The sequence below is a fragment of the Trachurus japonicus genome, chromosome 13 (genome assembly GCF_045865225.1).
Source record: "Trachurus japonicus isolate A0001 chromosome 13, Traja_1.0".
Taxonomy (NCBI): domain Eukaryota; kingdom Metazoa; phylum Chordata; class Actinopteri; order Carangiformes; family Carangidae; genus Trachurus; species Trachurus japonicus.
This window is the reverse complement of record NC_140919.1, coordinates 4958369-4974967: the sequence shown is the minus strand read 5'-3', so window position 1 is coordinate 4974967 and position 16599 is coordinate 4958369. Positions and strand designations below refer to the sequence as shown.

Sequence of the window (16599 nt, the reverse complement as noted above, 5' to 3'; positions counted from 1 at the left end):
ATAAGAAAATATAACATGTTAATTTCTCTAAATAACAACTATGTGAACATGTTTCCCTCCATGTGTTGATGTAAGTGAACGTCTCATTTGTCCATCATGTTGAATCTTTAGAGAAATCCTCTTACTGCTCTGCAGACGCTCAGCCAGCTCCTCCTGCTTCATCTTCCTCAGGAAGTTCACTGTGATCTTCACTAATGCCTCTCTGCTGCTCCTCTGCTCTTCATCCTCACCATCCAACACCTCCTCATCCTCCCCCTGACTCGCTGAGCATTCTGGGTAATCTGGACTCAGAGCCTTATGGATCTTCTTGAGCTCGTTCTTGACAAAAGTGACCATGTTCTCCTCCAGCAGCTGGAACAGAAACTCTATGAGTGACAGCATCAAACTAAAACCATGGAGCCAAACATCAGATCCATGTTGGACAGACTGACAATCCACTGGTGTCAAAGTGCAGCATGGAGATGATGGTGAACACAACAGATGTAACAGCAGCTGTTGGACATGTCCTCACCATAAATATGGAGTCCAGGTGTGTTTGATGCTGCTGGGCAGACTGACCACTGGGAACCTCTGAGCTCTCCTGGTCCACTCTGTGGAGGAATCAGTGTCAAGTCAACATCAGGACAGAGAGATAATACAAGATGGACTTTATATGTCCCCTGAGGACGTTCACAACAGACACAGACACTTTGGTTTCAGACCTGGTCCAACAACACGTCGTTCAAAGTTATTCTTTTCTACAATAACCTGAGTCTGACTGTCAGTTACAGCTTACATCTGATCAGCTGATCCACGTCCTCCTTTAAAGTTAATTAACCGGCCCGTTGACCAGTCGCTCTTTAAAGACAGACAGCTGGGTTCAGGAGAGTCTGGTCTCTGCTGCTGGATCCTGAAACAACAACACAACTGATAAATTTGCATGTTGTAAAAACTGATGAAAAATATCTTCAATCTTTTAATAAACACAAGAACTGACTTTTAACTATTTAACTAAGTAGATGGTTCTGACACATTTCCTATTGCTACTGCTGCACTGTGAGCATCTCTGGAAATGAAAGGACAAGTGTTGTTTTCTCCAACCTGGGCCTTATTTCTGGCATAAAATAGGGTTGTTTACTCACCAATATAACTTTGGTGTCATTCGGAGTCCTTCGGGTGATATTCAGATCCATTTGAGAGCCGCGTATATCCATATAGTGAGAGTGATCAGGGCACCAAAATATAGCCTCTAAATAACACATTATCTGCCACAAAAGTCGTTCATTTCACCAATATTTGTTATGATTTGCTAGTGCTATTCCCCTTTGAGTCTGGAGTTTCCCTTTTGTCGTCATCCGGGGTCTGTAGGTTGACCTACTATTCTCTATGTTTTCCATGTTCTGTGTTATAAACTGTTTTCTTGTCTGTATACGTCTACTGCACGTCTGTCCGTCCTGGGTGAGGGATCCCTCCTCTGTTGCTCACCCTGTTGTTTCTCCAATTTTTCCCTGTTAAAAGGGTTTTCCATGGAGTTTTTCCTCAGTGGATGTGAGGGTTTATGGGCAGAGGATGTTGTTGTGATGCCATGTAAAGCCCTTTGAGACAAACTGTTTGTAAAAATTGGCTATACAAATGAAATTGCCTACTCTGCTTTGTGTATATCACTTTTATAACTAATACCCCTGGCTGAATAATACTATTCTGTATATAATTGTTAATAAAGCAATTCAACTCTGCGACAGTCGGCTTGTTTACCTGGAATTTGCTACTGCTAGTTTTGTGCAACATGGCTGAATATTTGTCAGATTTCTACAGATCCCTGATGACGATAACAGAACGAGTTTCACAGCAGATAATGTGTAATTTAGAAGCTGCATTTCCTGTGCCCCAATCACTCCCACAATATGGATATAAGCAACTCTCGAATGGATCTAAACATCGTCCAAAGGACTCCTAATGACACCAAAGTTACATGGATGAGTAAACAACCGTATTTTATGCCAGAAATAAGGACCAGGTTGTAAATAACGGCACTTGTCCTTTAACATGTGGATGTTCAGGCAGGGACTCTTTACTGCAGCTGGACAATGTGTGTCTGAGTTATAAATCTGATTTTATGAAGAATCATTGACATTTGACTCCACAGGAACTGGAAGAACGTTCAACAGAAACTCAAAAGCTTTGAAATGTAGTTTTGTCTCTTACATCTGATCAGCTGATCCACGTCCTCCTTTAAAGTTAATGACAAATTCCTTTGAGTCGTCGCTCTTTAAAGACAGACAGCTGGGTTCAGGAGAGTCTGGTCTCTGCTGCTGGATCCTGAAACAACAACACAACTGATAAATTTACAGGTTGGAGAAAAACTGATGAAAAATATCTTCAATCTTTTAATAAACAACTGACTTTTAGAGAGAAAAGTCTTTCTGACAGTTTTAAACTCTGACCTTTGAGCTGTGGTCTGGCTCTGACGTCCCCCACACAGAGTGGTTTTAGAGGGAGGGGCTCCCTCCTCTCTGTCCTCACACTGATCCATGCTGCTGAGCTCACATCCACATCAGCTCACACACACTTTGTAGCTTCACCTGCAGAGGAAACACACATCATTCATCTGCACAGCAGCTCACATGTCCATCATGTCTCCAGCTGCTCCTCCACTGATTGGCTCTTCTCCTCTGCTTCATATCAGTGTCAGCTGAATGCAGTCACACAGCAGTGAGGAAGAGGAAGCTGCCATCAGCTGCTGTACTTCTACTATCAGTCCACTAGATGGCGTCATGAAGCTGCAGCCCAGCAACATGATCCATGGACCACTGTTTCCATCCACTGACACACACAAGGACTGAGATCCACTGAGTCATACCTGTCAAGTTTTAGATTTGAAAATAAGGGAAATTTTCCAGCACCCGCCGCGAACAGTGCTGCCACCCCAACCAAGCTCCAGTATCCCTTACATTTTAAGACAAGAAAGCTAAAATCACTGGCTTTATGCACAGATGCACTACTTCCTGATCTTCAGCCAGCTCCTTTGTTTCCTGTCTGCCATTATTGGACAAACTGATTTATCCAGGTGTGCCTGACCTCAATAGTCACAACAACAATAATGTTTTTTTTTTCTTTTTCTCTCTAACACATAAATGAGGAATTCTGGTGTACTCTGAGGAGAAACAGAGGGAAAAGACAACATTGCTTCAGTTTTTTTTTCTTTTAAAGCAGATTCAGTACTGACTGAGGTTCCTATCGTTGTAACAGCAAGAATGGCTTAAGTGTATTAAAGTGAACTCAGAACTGGTTTAGTGTGGAGCTGTGGCTGGTGGGCAAAAACAAAACTCATTTTTTAAAATCTTTTGGCCTGGACTGGCCTTTCAAGGCCCCCTTTCCTCTGCTTCACCATGTTCCTCTTTCAGGCCACACTGTCTTCTTCCACAACTTCTGCCCTATTCTCATCTGTATTTTGATAGCTGCAGCTACTGTCAGATATCTATATGACAGAAAGCCCACACATGCTTTAGCTTTATACTGCTGAATAATTTGAGCAGATATGTCCAGGGATTTTCAGCCTTCTATGATTATAGAATGACCCTGTCTTTTACAGCAGGTACACAGACACAGACACACACACCTGTTACTCTGCTGTCCCTCTCTGTCCCTCTCTGTTGCTCTCTGGACTGGGCTGCCTGGCTGTTCTTTTGGGTTAAGTGAGCATGGACGACACAACTCGACCGGTGTGGACGCGCTGGTTCGAGACGAGTCTTTTTTCTTTTTTTTCAACAACCGCGGGTCGACCCGTTACAGGCTTGATGGGCAGGACCTCAGTCAGTGCCGCGGTGATGTAGGCTTTGGGCTGTGTCCTCGCACATAGTGACGACGAGCACGCTCATCGTCGCTAACCAAGATAGGATTAATAGAGAGTTGGCCACTCCGAGGTAAAAAACAAAACCCAAATTAAATAGCAGCGTCCAGTCCGGGGTGCCGCCGGGACTGGCCCGGGGTATTATTATTTTTTAATAACGCGGGTTAAAATACAGGAGATTTACGGGAAAATACTAATATGGGAGGACGGCGGGAAAGAGGGGTAAAATACGGGACTTTCCCGGCCAAAACAGGATACTTGACAAGTATGCACTAAGTTGATGTGACACAGTCTCTGTGTGGACAGCGTCCCTGTAGAAAACCACTGGATCAAACAAGCTACAGCTGATTGTTACACACACAACAACTGGGCCTCAACTCAGCTGCAGTACAAGCAGGAAGTAGCACAACAAGGAAATACTCCAGGAAACTGATGATAGGCTGTAACAGTATTGATCAATAGACTGTAGTAGCTGTTGAAGCAGGAGCCTCTGTGGTGTTCACTATCTCTCTGAACATCATCTAGAGCCTTAGAAACCCTGTGAGCCCCTCAGCCCGCCACACTGAGTCCACATCAGTCCTGTAGTGTAAATCTAGTGACAGACCACTCACCACAGACAGAGTCTCAGCTGTTCTCCAGTGGCTGTCAGACAGCAGGAGAGCAGCGGCTCATCTCCACCTCCTCCACAGGCTGATTCAGGCAGTAAAGCTGCCTCCAGCTGCACACAAAGAACCACTCTGTGTTCAACTACTGACCATCCACTGACTCTGCTTCTGCTCTTATTCCAGCGCTTCTACCTACAACATCCACACAACATGGAGGACACGGTTCTACCCACAACATCCACACAACATGGAGGACACGGTTCTACCCACAACATCCACACAACATGGCGGAAACGGTTCTGTTGGTCCAGACTTTACAGCTACAGCTCTGACTCAGCTACAGTAACATTAGAATAACACAACAACAACACAACCACAAGTTGAAGGGCAGAGAACTGAGGTAACGACAGGTGTTAAGGAGGAAAACATTCAGACTGTTCACCTTACCTTCACACGAGGAAATAAACTGCGACACAACCGCTGGGTCAAAGTGAAAGTAAACTTTAAACAGGAAGTGGGGGAGGGGAGGGACATGATCTGGGTGGAGAGACTGGTGTTTTTACTGCTGTTTATTTCTACCACTGAACCATAAAGGTTTAATATATATATGAAATGCCGCTTGTCAGAAGAACATGTTTGTATTTCCTAGGGTTGCACATCTCTCTGTGATAAACGATTCAATATGCATCTAGATACACAGGTTACAATTTGATTCAAAAACTATATCCTTTTATTACAGACCGATTTGATACCAATCGATTCCATACAGTTTAAGAACGATACGATTAGATTCTACAGTTAATAATTGTTGTAGATATTTTATAAAATAAGAAGCCAATTCTATGAAAGTGACAGTATAGTTTATTTTCAAATATGTAAAAGACCACATATCCCCAAGCATTATGGCTTTATGGCACTACCAAAAAAAATAAAAAATACACAACAACAAAATCACATGTCAGTGTATTTATTTTTAGACATGGACCAAAATAAGTCTGGCTGAATCGTTGGATGGGAACTCCAGAGGTAAAAGTAGCACAGAATAGTAACAACAAAGTGCAATACTTCAGCCTGAGCATAGTTTTGAAAACTAGAGGTAAGTAACAAAGGTGCAACATTTCAATGTAAACAAGTTACACACCTATAAACAAAATGTGGAAACAATGCACACAGTGACAAGTGCTTTGTGTAAAAGATTAGAGAAAATAAATACATATGTAAAATAAATCGAACTACTGTGTGTGAGGTACCGTTTCCCAGGTCAAAAAGCAGCAAAGTAGTTCACTTACACTATGCCTGTGCATTTTCATCATCACTGTCCTCTGTTTTTTTGGTAGCGTACCTATGTTCCCCGGGTCCTATGTAACTAACCCTAACCCTAACCCTCTTTTTGAAAAAGGGTCCTATGTTCCCCGTTTTTCCCAAAAAGTTCCCCGATCGCAATACATACTGGGGAACATAGGACCCTATTTTGAAAAAAAGGTCCTATGTTCTCCGCTGTTGCCGGTCGATGGACTCTCTCTACTTATCTGGACTCTATCCATCTATCTGCCTGTCTAGCCTCTACCTGGTCTTTTTACTAAACTTAACCAACTCCTTTCTTCATTGCCTAAACCCAACCAATGGGACAATTACACTTCTCACTCAAAGTCACAACTCAACTTCTCACTCAGAAATAGTCAAAAATCTGCAAAGTCACAACTCCACTTCCAGGTACGGGTACAAAAATTGCATGTTCCTCGGGTCCTTTTGGGAAAAAGCGGGGAACATAGGAGCCTTTTTCTAAAAACGGGTCCTATGTTCCCCGGTCACATATACAGCGGGGAACATAGGACCATTTTTTAGAAAAAGGGTCCTATGTTCCCCGGTGCCATACAAAGTGGGGAACATAGAACCTGGGGAACATAGGGATGATCCCGTTTTTTTTTTTTGGAGGGCAGATTTTTTTTCAATCATCTCAAAATCAACTGCTCCACATGCTCATGTTTGAATAGGATATGTTTTGTGGAAACAATGTCTCCGGCAGTTCTGAACACACGTTCAGATGCCACACTGGTGGCCGGGATGCAGAGGTATCTTTTATCGAGAGATGACAGCAGGGGCAACGGATCACGCTCTCTGTACCTCTTGACTTCTTCACTGGCCTTGTCTCTTACAGATGTAGCTGCCATTCTCACTTCAAAGTCTTTTCCCAACAGCAAAAGTACCAGCCTGAGTGTGGTCTGCAGGGGTCCGCAGATTTGGAATGAGCTGGATGGGTTCATTAAATATTCAGTCCTTTTCTGCCTTCAAAAAAAATGTTAGAAAGAAACTCTTGTCCTCCTATGGATAATATAACTTCTGCCACAATCATGTATTTCGTCTTATGATGTACTATTTATAGTATAACCTCTGCAAGAATCATGTATCTCATATTATCATATACTATTTATAATGTAACCTCCGCCAGAATCATGTTTTACTTAGAATCATGTATCTCGCCTTACTTAAAAAAAGTCCTCCTCCCTCCAGTTTGCCATAGGAGCTCTCATAAGGGCTGAGATGCTTTGTGAATAACTTTTATCTTTACATGGTCCTAGTCTTCACTTTAAGGAGAAATTCTAAGATTTTCCTTAGAATTACGTCACTAAGAGATACTTTTATTCTTGGATTCTTTGTGAATACAGGCCCAAATGTTTATAAAGCTTGTTACAGATCACCTGTGGGTCTGGATTAGTGGATGATGCAACCATAAACACCAGTTACACCAGGGGTCCGTTTCACAAAGCAGAGCTCACGTCCATTTGCCGCTGCTGCAGAATCTACTTTTTTTTTTTCTTTTTACCTTGGGACAATCAGGAGTATATCGAAAAAAAAAAGAAATCTCGAGAGTTATTCAACATTGTGCGTTTGAGCAGGTGCAACTCCAAATGTGTGTTTGATATGTTCAAGTTTGTCTCCATTATAACGTGACGGGGATGTGCGTGTAGTCATCAATCACCGGGAAATAATCCATAAGTGGATCGACCGACTACGAAAAAAATAAGAGAGAGAGAGAGAAGTGTCCGTGTGGTGTCATGTAGAGGTTGTTCAGATTTAACTGACGGTGCAGAACAACGGGAACGATCAAACAAATCCTCATGGAGAATAAAACATCCAGTTGAAGGAGTTTACACGTCCTGTCAGCCGCTGCTTTTGTAACAGGTCTGCGTTGTGTTGTGTTGTTGAGGAAAGAAGGAACACAGTTCTCGTTTCGGCCAGCAGGGGGAGATTTATTCTGCGTACAGCAATATTATTGTTAGTACAGCACAGCACTCTTCTTCTCAGTCTCACACACCTCTCTTCTCATCAGCCATTTTCCAGACTGCATGTGTAACTCCTAATCTCATTCTCATGGTCATAATACAGTCACCAAACAACCCCCCAATACCCACTGGCAATATTTTAGTAAGTAAATAAGAACACATATGAACATCAGCACCAAAAGGGTGAATAAGAAATGTGAAATCATTACAAATGCAATTAAAAAAAAATACACAAAAGCAAATGGGAGCTCACCTGCATACAGCAAGATTATTGTTAGTACAGACAGCACTCTTCTTCTCAGTCTCACACACCTCTAGAGGAGGGGAGGAATAACAACTGCATGAGACTAGCTTGGCTTAGACTCACGACCGTCACTCGGAGCGCCGTGCAAAATACACTCACAACTGCACACATATCATACCCATTCACTCAGTTAGCTGAAAAAGAACCATGGTATTAGAACCGCATGGTTAAGACATAAAGAAAAAATACATTTCACACTCTTAGCAAATATTTTAAACACAAGCACGTTTAAAAAAATTAAAAGATTTCAATCAATTATGAGAAAAAGAGCTGTTTGACAGAGAAGCCAGAAGGGAGGAACATCAAGTGTTTAAGTAGCTGAGAGTTAAAAAGATCCGGTCTGGTACATGACATGTCCAACTCCTCACAGAAAGCAAATAGCAGTGTGTTTAAAAAGGTGAGTAAACCTCAAAATTCTTCAAATAAGTTGTATTTTAAGGAACACAACTGCATTGGGGACACTGCACATTCTATTTCAAACCAAGAAAATTGGAAAAAGTAATTTAATTTGATAATATTTTACAGAAAGTCAAGAAATATAATGTTCAAAAAAATAGGCTGAGCCTTTGCCATTTTGGTTATTCTCCGATCCCTTCGAACAGTCGTTTTTCTTTTTCTTCCTCGCCTTTCTGGCTTTGGCTGCCATTTTAAAGCGTTTGATATCATTTTAGCTGAACAGCCATCATTTCTGCACTTCTTTATAGGTTTTCCCCTCTTTTATTAATTTCTTAATCAAAGAATGCTCTTCTTCTGAACAGTGTCTTGAATGACCCATTTTACTCTGTTTTTCAAGGACAAATGCACAGCCAGCATATGCAGCATCAGTTGCCTTGATCCTTGAATAAGGGCCACCTGTTTAACACCTATTGTTTTTCACATAATCAATGACCTCAATAATTGAACCTGGCACTGTTATTTTTTTGAACACGTCCCTTTCAGCAAATGATTCAGTTTCACAGAATCAGCAGCATGCAGGTCATGCCTGTTGGGTCTGTTAGTTTTCTATACCTTTACTAAACCTTCTAGAAAAAGTTGAAATTCTAACAAAATCAGTGATTTATCTTGCAAGTGATGTCGCACTGCTATTATTTTGAACACAACTGTATATGATCATCACATCATGAAATGATACAGATACACACGTAAAAAATCACAGTTTAAGGTGTTAATGGCATAAAATGGTTAACAAAGGTTTCACACCTATCAATTCTGATCAATACTTATCAATACTGAGTCTGCAGACTGTGCATCTGTAGCTTCAGTAGCGTCCTCTTGTCTTCATCTATTGTCCATCAGCTCCTTCACCTCCATCTTCTTTCTGGTTCAAAGTCAGATTCTTTCAATAATCACAAATCGATCAACAGACCAATCAGACTGATTGATCAGCCACCGGACGAGTTGGATCAGTGGAGCTGCTTCTGTTCCTCATCTCCACTGTTTCAGCTCTGACCAGAGTTCTCCCTGTAGACGAAACAGAAGACAGTGAGACAGAGACAAACAATGAAGCAGAGACAAACAATGAAGCAGAGACAAACAAACAACTCTGACCTTTGACCCAGAGAAACATTGCTGTCCTTCTCAGTAAGACTCCGTCCTTGTTGTAGACTCTGCAGGTGTATCTTCCTGTGTCGGTCCCTGTGGGCTGTTTCAGGGTCAGACTGAGGTCTCCAGTCCTCAGCAGGTCTTCATTCATCTCTGTCCGACCTCTGTAAACCTGGTGCTGTTCTTCAGAACCGGTCTCATACACATGGACCTTCATCTTCCTGTTGAATCCGTACCACCACTCCACTCTGACGTCTTCAGACAGGTCACCTCTGGTCTTGAAGAGCAGCTGGACCGACTCCGCCCCCTCCTCCACCTGTTGGACTGAGAGACAGCAAATCACATGATGATGGCAAGGCAAGGCAAGGCAAGGCAATTTTATTTGTATAGCCCGTTTTTACAAAGAGTTTGTCTCAAAGGGCTTTACATGGCATCGTAACAACATCCTCTGTCCTTAGACCCTCACATCCACTGAGGAAAAACTCCATGGAAAACCCTTTTAACAGGGAAAACCAGGAGAAAGCTCAGGGTGAGCAACAGAGGAGGGATCCCTCACCCAGGACGGACAGACGTGCAATAGATGTTGTTACAGACAGCAGCAGCAGGTTTTAATCTCTTTACTGAAGGATTACCGAGCTGTAGAGGAACCTGAAGGACAGAACCAAACCAGATATTGAAGGTGTTGGACATGATCAGAGTTTTGTTTTGTCTCCTCTATCTTTTCTCTGTCACGTTGACATGTGGATGAAAACTGTCCACTGAAGATGATGGGCGATATGGAAAAAAATGTTATCACGATATATTTTTCGATCTTGATTCTTATCACGATATGTAGTGTTTGCAGATGCTGCCAGTGTGAGGGACATCCTGAAGCTTGAAGAAACAAGAGATTCACTGAAACTTTATAATAAAGTTTAATAACGTAAAAAAAATAAAATAATATACCTTCCAATAATGAGCACAAAATGTTTTGTTAAAGGGATATGTCAACATTTCTTTTTTTTTCGTGTCTTGCCTCACTCCTGAGTCCATGACCAGCAGATAGACACCATCCTTTGGACTGTGCGTGCAGTAACCATGGAGATAGAGCCGTATCGCCCGTAATTAGCTTAGCTCAAACACTGGAAGTGTATGGGTAGTGTTAGCCTGCCTCCACCTAATTAGCTTAGCTCAAACACTGTAAGTGTATAGGTAGTGTTAGCCTGCCTCCACCTAAAGTAGCTAATTAGCTTAGCTCAAACACTGGAAGTGTATGGGTAGTGTTAGCCTGCCTCCACCTAAAGTCGCTAATTAGCTTAGCTCAAACACTGGAAGTGTATGGGTAGTGTTAGCCTGCCTCCACCTAAAGTCGCTAATTAGCTTAGCTCAAACACTGGAAGTGTATGGGTAGTGTTAGCCTGCCTCCACCTAAAGTCGCTAATTAGCTTAGCTCAAACACTGGAAGTGTATGGGTAGTGTTAGCCTGCCTCCACCTAAAGTCATCAGAGAAACTCTTCAACAACTCTAAACGGAAAGCAAAGACGCTTTATTTTGGTTCAAGCTAGCTACATCGAGGGTAGGTTAGCTTCCTGTTTCAAAGTAAAAGCACAAATTCTATTGTCATGGTTTTCTGTATGTAAAGGGCAGTGGGTGTATTTTGTGAAAGTAACTGGAAGTGCGTTGGTCACAACGGCTAGCTTGAGTAGCGCCAAATTTGTCCGAACAAAATAGTAAACAGCTGGTATTTAGACAAATTAACGACACACTGCTGATCTAAACGGCTACTTTCTCACCTAAACATGTTTGAAATGTGGATAAAGTTAAATATTTACAGAGTTTAGAGCTAAAATGAAATCAGCTTCTGACTGCTGATTTCAGCTCAGGTAGGAGGCAGGCTAACACTACCCATACACTTCCAGTGTTTGAGCTAAGCTAGGCTAACACTACCTATACACTTCCAGCGTTTGAGCTAAGCTAATTAGCGACTTTAGGTGGAGGCAGGCTAACACTACCTATACACTTCCAGCGTTTGAGCTAAGCTAATTAGCGACTTTAGGTGGAGGCAGGCTAACACTACCTATACACTTCCAGTGTTTGAGCTAAGCTAATTAGCGACTTTAGGTGGAGGCAGGTTAACACTACCTATATTTGCTCATCGGCTCCAAATCCACCCTCACCAAATCACAACCCCAGCTCCACCCATAATCATCGATGGATTCCCTGTACCCTTCTCCCACCAAGTCAAGAGCCTCGGCGTCATCCTGGACAACACCCTCTCATTCACACCCCATATTCAAAACATCACCCGGACTGCATTCTTCCACCTCCGCAACATCTCCAGACTCCGCCCATCACTGACCCAGTCCAGCACTGAAATCCTGGTTCACTCTTTTGTCACATCTCGCATCGACTACTGCAACGCCCTCCTCACCGGACTCCCCACCAAACTCATCAACAGACTGCAGATCATCCAGAACTCGGCCATCCGGATCATCACCCGCACCAAATCATCTGACCACATCACCCCTGTTCTCATCCAACTACACTGCCTCCCAGTACAATACCGCATCCAATATAAAATCCTACTCCTCACCTACAAAGCTCTCCACAACCTAGCCCCCACGTACCTCCGCGACCTCCTCCAAGAATACACTCCCTCCCGCTCCCTCCGCTCCACCTCTGCTGGACTACTATCTATCCCCACATCACGCCTCAGTACCATGGGTGCCCGATCATTCAGCTGTTCGGCACCCAGGCTTTGGAACTCCCTCCCCCCACACATAAGACAGTCAGACTCCATCACAACCTTCAAGTCACAACTCAAAACTCACCTGTTCAAACTCGCACACAACTTATAACTGGTCACTGTCTTGTTTGTTTGTTTTGTTCTGTGTCTTGTTTTTAATGTTGTTAAAGTGAAATTCCGGCGTAAGTGTAAACCATGGTCAAACACACCGTAACACCGAGTTAGACCCCCCCTCGAGAGATCAATTTGCCCGACCGCTACATTCACGAGATCCACCAACTTCAGCAAATACCGCAATATCGCCACACACGGCGCTGTCCGGATCCACTGTCTGACCGCAACCAAAACGCCACCATTTGCCCAAAATAATGCTCAGAACTGCACCAAATGTCATCAATAGTACACACAGGGTCCCAGCACGTAGTACGAGTTGTCAAACATCTGCTAGCTTTGCCTGTTTTCTTTAGCAAGGAGATGCAACTCAACTCACCTACTTCTCCTCCTGGAGCCGCTCGTTGGTGAGGAAGCCCTGACGAGTCGATCACCGAGTGCACCGGAGTTCCGCAGCTCTTAAAAATGCTCATTTGCGCCTATATCGTGGCCAGCACTCGATAATAATAGTTATAAAGTGATATGCAAGATAAAAAAAAAACAAACTCTGATTGTATTTCCATGAGGTAATTGTTGATTGAGCTGCGGAACTCCGGTGCACTCGGTGATCGACTCGTCAGGGCTTCCTCACCAACGAGCGGCTCCCGGAGGAGAAGTAGGTGAGTTGAGTTGCATCTCCTTGCTAAAGAAAACAGGCAAAGCTAGCAGATGTTTGACAACTCGTACTACGTGCTGGGACCCTGTGTGTACTATTGATGACATTTGGTGCAGTTCTGAGCATTATTTTGGGCAAATGGTGGCGTTTTGGTTGCGGTCAGACAGTGGATCCGGACAGCGCCGTGTGTGGCGATATTGCGGTATTTGCTGAAGTTGGTGGATCTCGTGAATGTAGCGGTCGGGCAAATTGATCTCTCGAGGGGGGGTCTAACTCGGTGTTACGGTGTGTTTGACCATGGTTTACACTTACGCCGGAATTTCACTTTAAGATTTTATGCTCTGTAAGGTGACCTTGGGTGTCAAGAAAGGTGCCTCTAAATTAAATGTATTATTATTATTATTATTATACACTTCCAGCGTTTGAGCTAAGCTAATTACGGGCGATACGGCTCTATCTCTTTTGTTTATGCACGCACAGTCGAGATGATGTCTATCTGCTTGTTATGGACTTGGGAGTGAGGCAAGACACGAAAAAAAATGTTGGCGTATCCCTTTAATCTCTTCATGCAGACAAAGGACTCACAAAGTCACTTCCACATTGTATGAATCTTTTGATTTCCAAGAGAGCAGCAGGGCCCACAACTGGCAAAATAATTGTAAATAAATTCACTCTCATACAGAGTTTTACAACTTATTGAACCAAGGCCGCCTGCAGTAAAGACTGTAGCCTCAACATGGGGCAGCAGCTCTACCAAGTTAGATAAACACCGCCCCTTTAAAGATATTTTTAAGTATTTTTGCCTTTAATTCACAGGAAGGTGAATTGCCAATATGAGACATGCTCTTAACCACTCGACCACCAAGCACCCCCATATTGATTACTGTTGAACACTATTGATCAGGATCAGTGGCTGGTTTGATCAGAGGAACAGATGGACAGAGAGGACAGAGTGAGGACGTCACAGCAGAGACAGTTGGACAGGAAGTCCTCACAGTAAACAGGAGACAACCTGTTTGACACCATTTAACTCTACAGGAAACAGGAAATAAAATAAACAGGAAATAAAATAAACAAATAACACAATTAATGAAAGACATTCACAATAAAAGCTCTGTAGTGTTGTGCACACACACACACACACACACACACACACACACACACACACACACACACACACACACACACACACACAAACATCCTACCTCTTCCAAGCCACCAGGTGACACCAAAAACAAGAGTCTTTAGAGTCATGAGAACAGAGAGAAGGATGGTTTCATCTGTCAGAAAGTACTCTTCTGTGGATGAGACGAACAGAAACAACTTTATTTTAATGTTTGTTCTGTAACTTTCAATGATTTTTAAAATATGTTAGTATGTGATGTTGGATGTTGTTTATGCATTTGTGTCTATTTTGGACTATATACACGGCTTTTATTCTTCTTCCTCATGACGTTTTTTGATTACAAATGGGTTCCCACTGACTATACACGTATATGTATGTGATTGTGTGTTTATCTTAGCCCATTTTTGGTTGTCGAATAATAGTGTATGATGTTTAGGGTTGCCACCTTACCACCTTTCAAATGTTGTATCAACACAATTGAAAAACTTCTATTTTGCAACCTGTTTGAAAATCTTCACAAAGGGCTACTTGTTTGAACCTAAAAAATTAAGTTGCAACATCCATATTAAATAGGCTATAGTTATTTTTCATAGGTCTACGTATATCCTGTATGTGCAGAGGCTGTCACAGGCATGTTACTGATTCCTCACAATAATTATTAACAGTGATTTACGTGTACATCAAATTAAAATGCATCTGCACAAAATATTTTGAAATAATCTAATAATAAAAACACTGTACCTACATTCAGACCAGTCCATTAAGAGACCATCTGCACATATTGGCCTACCACTGAGGAGCTAAGGAGCAGCCACTGTCATTACGTTGCTTTTGTTGTGCTTTTGTAAATGAATTGAAAGACTTGACAATAGAAGACAACCAAGGTGCTAGATCAGGGGTGTCAAACTCATTTTAGTTCAGGGGCTACAGACAGCAGAATCTGATCTCAAGTGGGCCGGATCAGTAAAATAATAGCATGATAACCTGTAAATAAAAAGAACCTTTAATTTTTCCTTTTGTTTAAGTACATTATAAAGATATTTCTATAGTTAATGAACTATCCTTTTACAAAACATGCTATGAACAACCTGACATGTAGCCTATTGATAAAAATATGTGCAATTTCAAATTTTCACACTTGGCAAATTCATCCTGAGGGCCGGATTGGACCCTCTGCCGGGCCAGTTTTGGCCCACGGACCGCATGTTTGACACCCCTGTGCTAGATAATAACAGCCCTCTGGCTCTTTGGACTGTAACAGCTGATCTCACCTCAGCCTCATCACTCCTCAGTTGCTATACCTTATGCAGTCTGATTGGACAAGTTGATAAGAAGCCTCTATAGGCGATACTATGATCGCTCTGCTTTGGAGGAATTTCATGGTGATATGCTATAAACCAAATTACGTTTTTTATATTTTCCCCCAAAAACGGAACAGCTGATGAAAAAAGAGAACAATTCTGGGAAAAACGGGACGGGTGGCAACACTAAGTTATTGTCTATATTTAAAAACATTTTCTACATTTAAAAATGGTTAAACTTCTCCACTGTTCAAACACACAGTGAGACAGCTTCTAGCTGAAGGATGTGCCCCTCACCTTCAGGCTTGTCCCCTTTTACGTTTCTCTATTGATGTGGGTGTTCCATTGTTCTGAAGAAGACCACACGGTCGAAAACGTTTGTGTGCAATTAAACTGTGATATTAGAGTGTGTGGGCATGCCCTCTTTTTTTCTATGACATTTTTTATTGCACTGCACCTCAAGACAGCCTGATGTGCGTATAAAAACCCTTTCAGAAACAACAACGTAACCTTTACATGACCTCTGTGACCCTGGTCCAAAGTCCAACCAGATCTGACCTCAGACCTGTATCTACAGCTCTGACTTTTGACCTCTGACCTGTATCCTGTGTGTACTGTAGGTGTTGGTATGTGTTGCTGACCTTTGACCTTCAGCTGTATGTTTCTCAGTGTTTGTTCATGTCCAAACGCTGAGATGATGCAGGCGTAGTTTCCGCTGTCATAGACGTGGAGGTCCGTCAGAGTGAGACTGAGGTCTCCAGTGGTCAGAGCGTCAGTCTTCATGGACGTTCTGCTGCTGTAAACCCAGTTCTGGTCTCTGAGGTCGTCACCCAGCTGGTCTCTCTGGTGGACGGTTGAAGGATGGAGGTCATGGCGGCTCCACGTCACTGTGGGGTCTAGGGGTAAAGGAGAGTCCTCACAGGGCAGCAGGACCGACCACCCACTGGAGACCTCCACAGTGTCTCCATGCCAGGACACTGAGGACAGAGACAGGAACATAGATCAGTCATGTCCTCACATCAGAGGAGATCTCCACACAGAAGATGTATAAGACCACTGTTCATTTATATTTAAACGGTGCTCCACTTTAAGACTTGTCTGATACTAAACACATGAA

At 42.7% G+C, this 16599-nt stretch overlaps 1 protein-coding gene across 1 annotated transcript in view; it reads right to left on the bottom strand.

The window, feature by feature from the left end:
• Positions 1-16599, bottom strand: part of LOC146975302 (protein NLRC3-like) — a 214140-nt gene that overhangs the window by 15386 nt on the left and 182155 nt on the right. Inside the window, exons 2-4 of the mRNA XM_085794736.1 lie at positions 2185-2298; positions 512-590; positions 126-351 (exon numbers count right to left, since the gene is read on the bottom strand). Coding sequence (XP_085650862.1) covers positions 126-351; positions 512-590; positions 2185-2298 — 419 coding nt within the window. The remainder of the gene's footprint in view (positions 1-125; positions 352-511; positions 591-2184; positions 2299-16599) is intronic.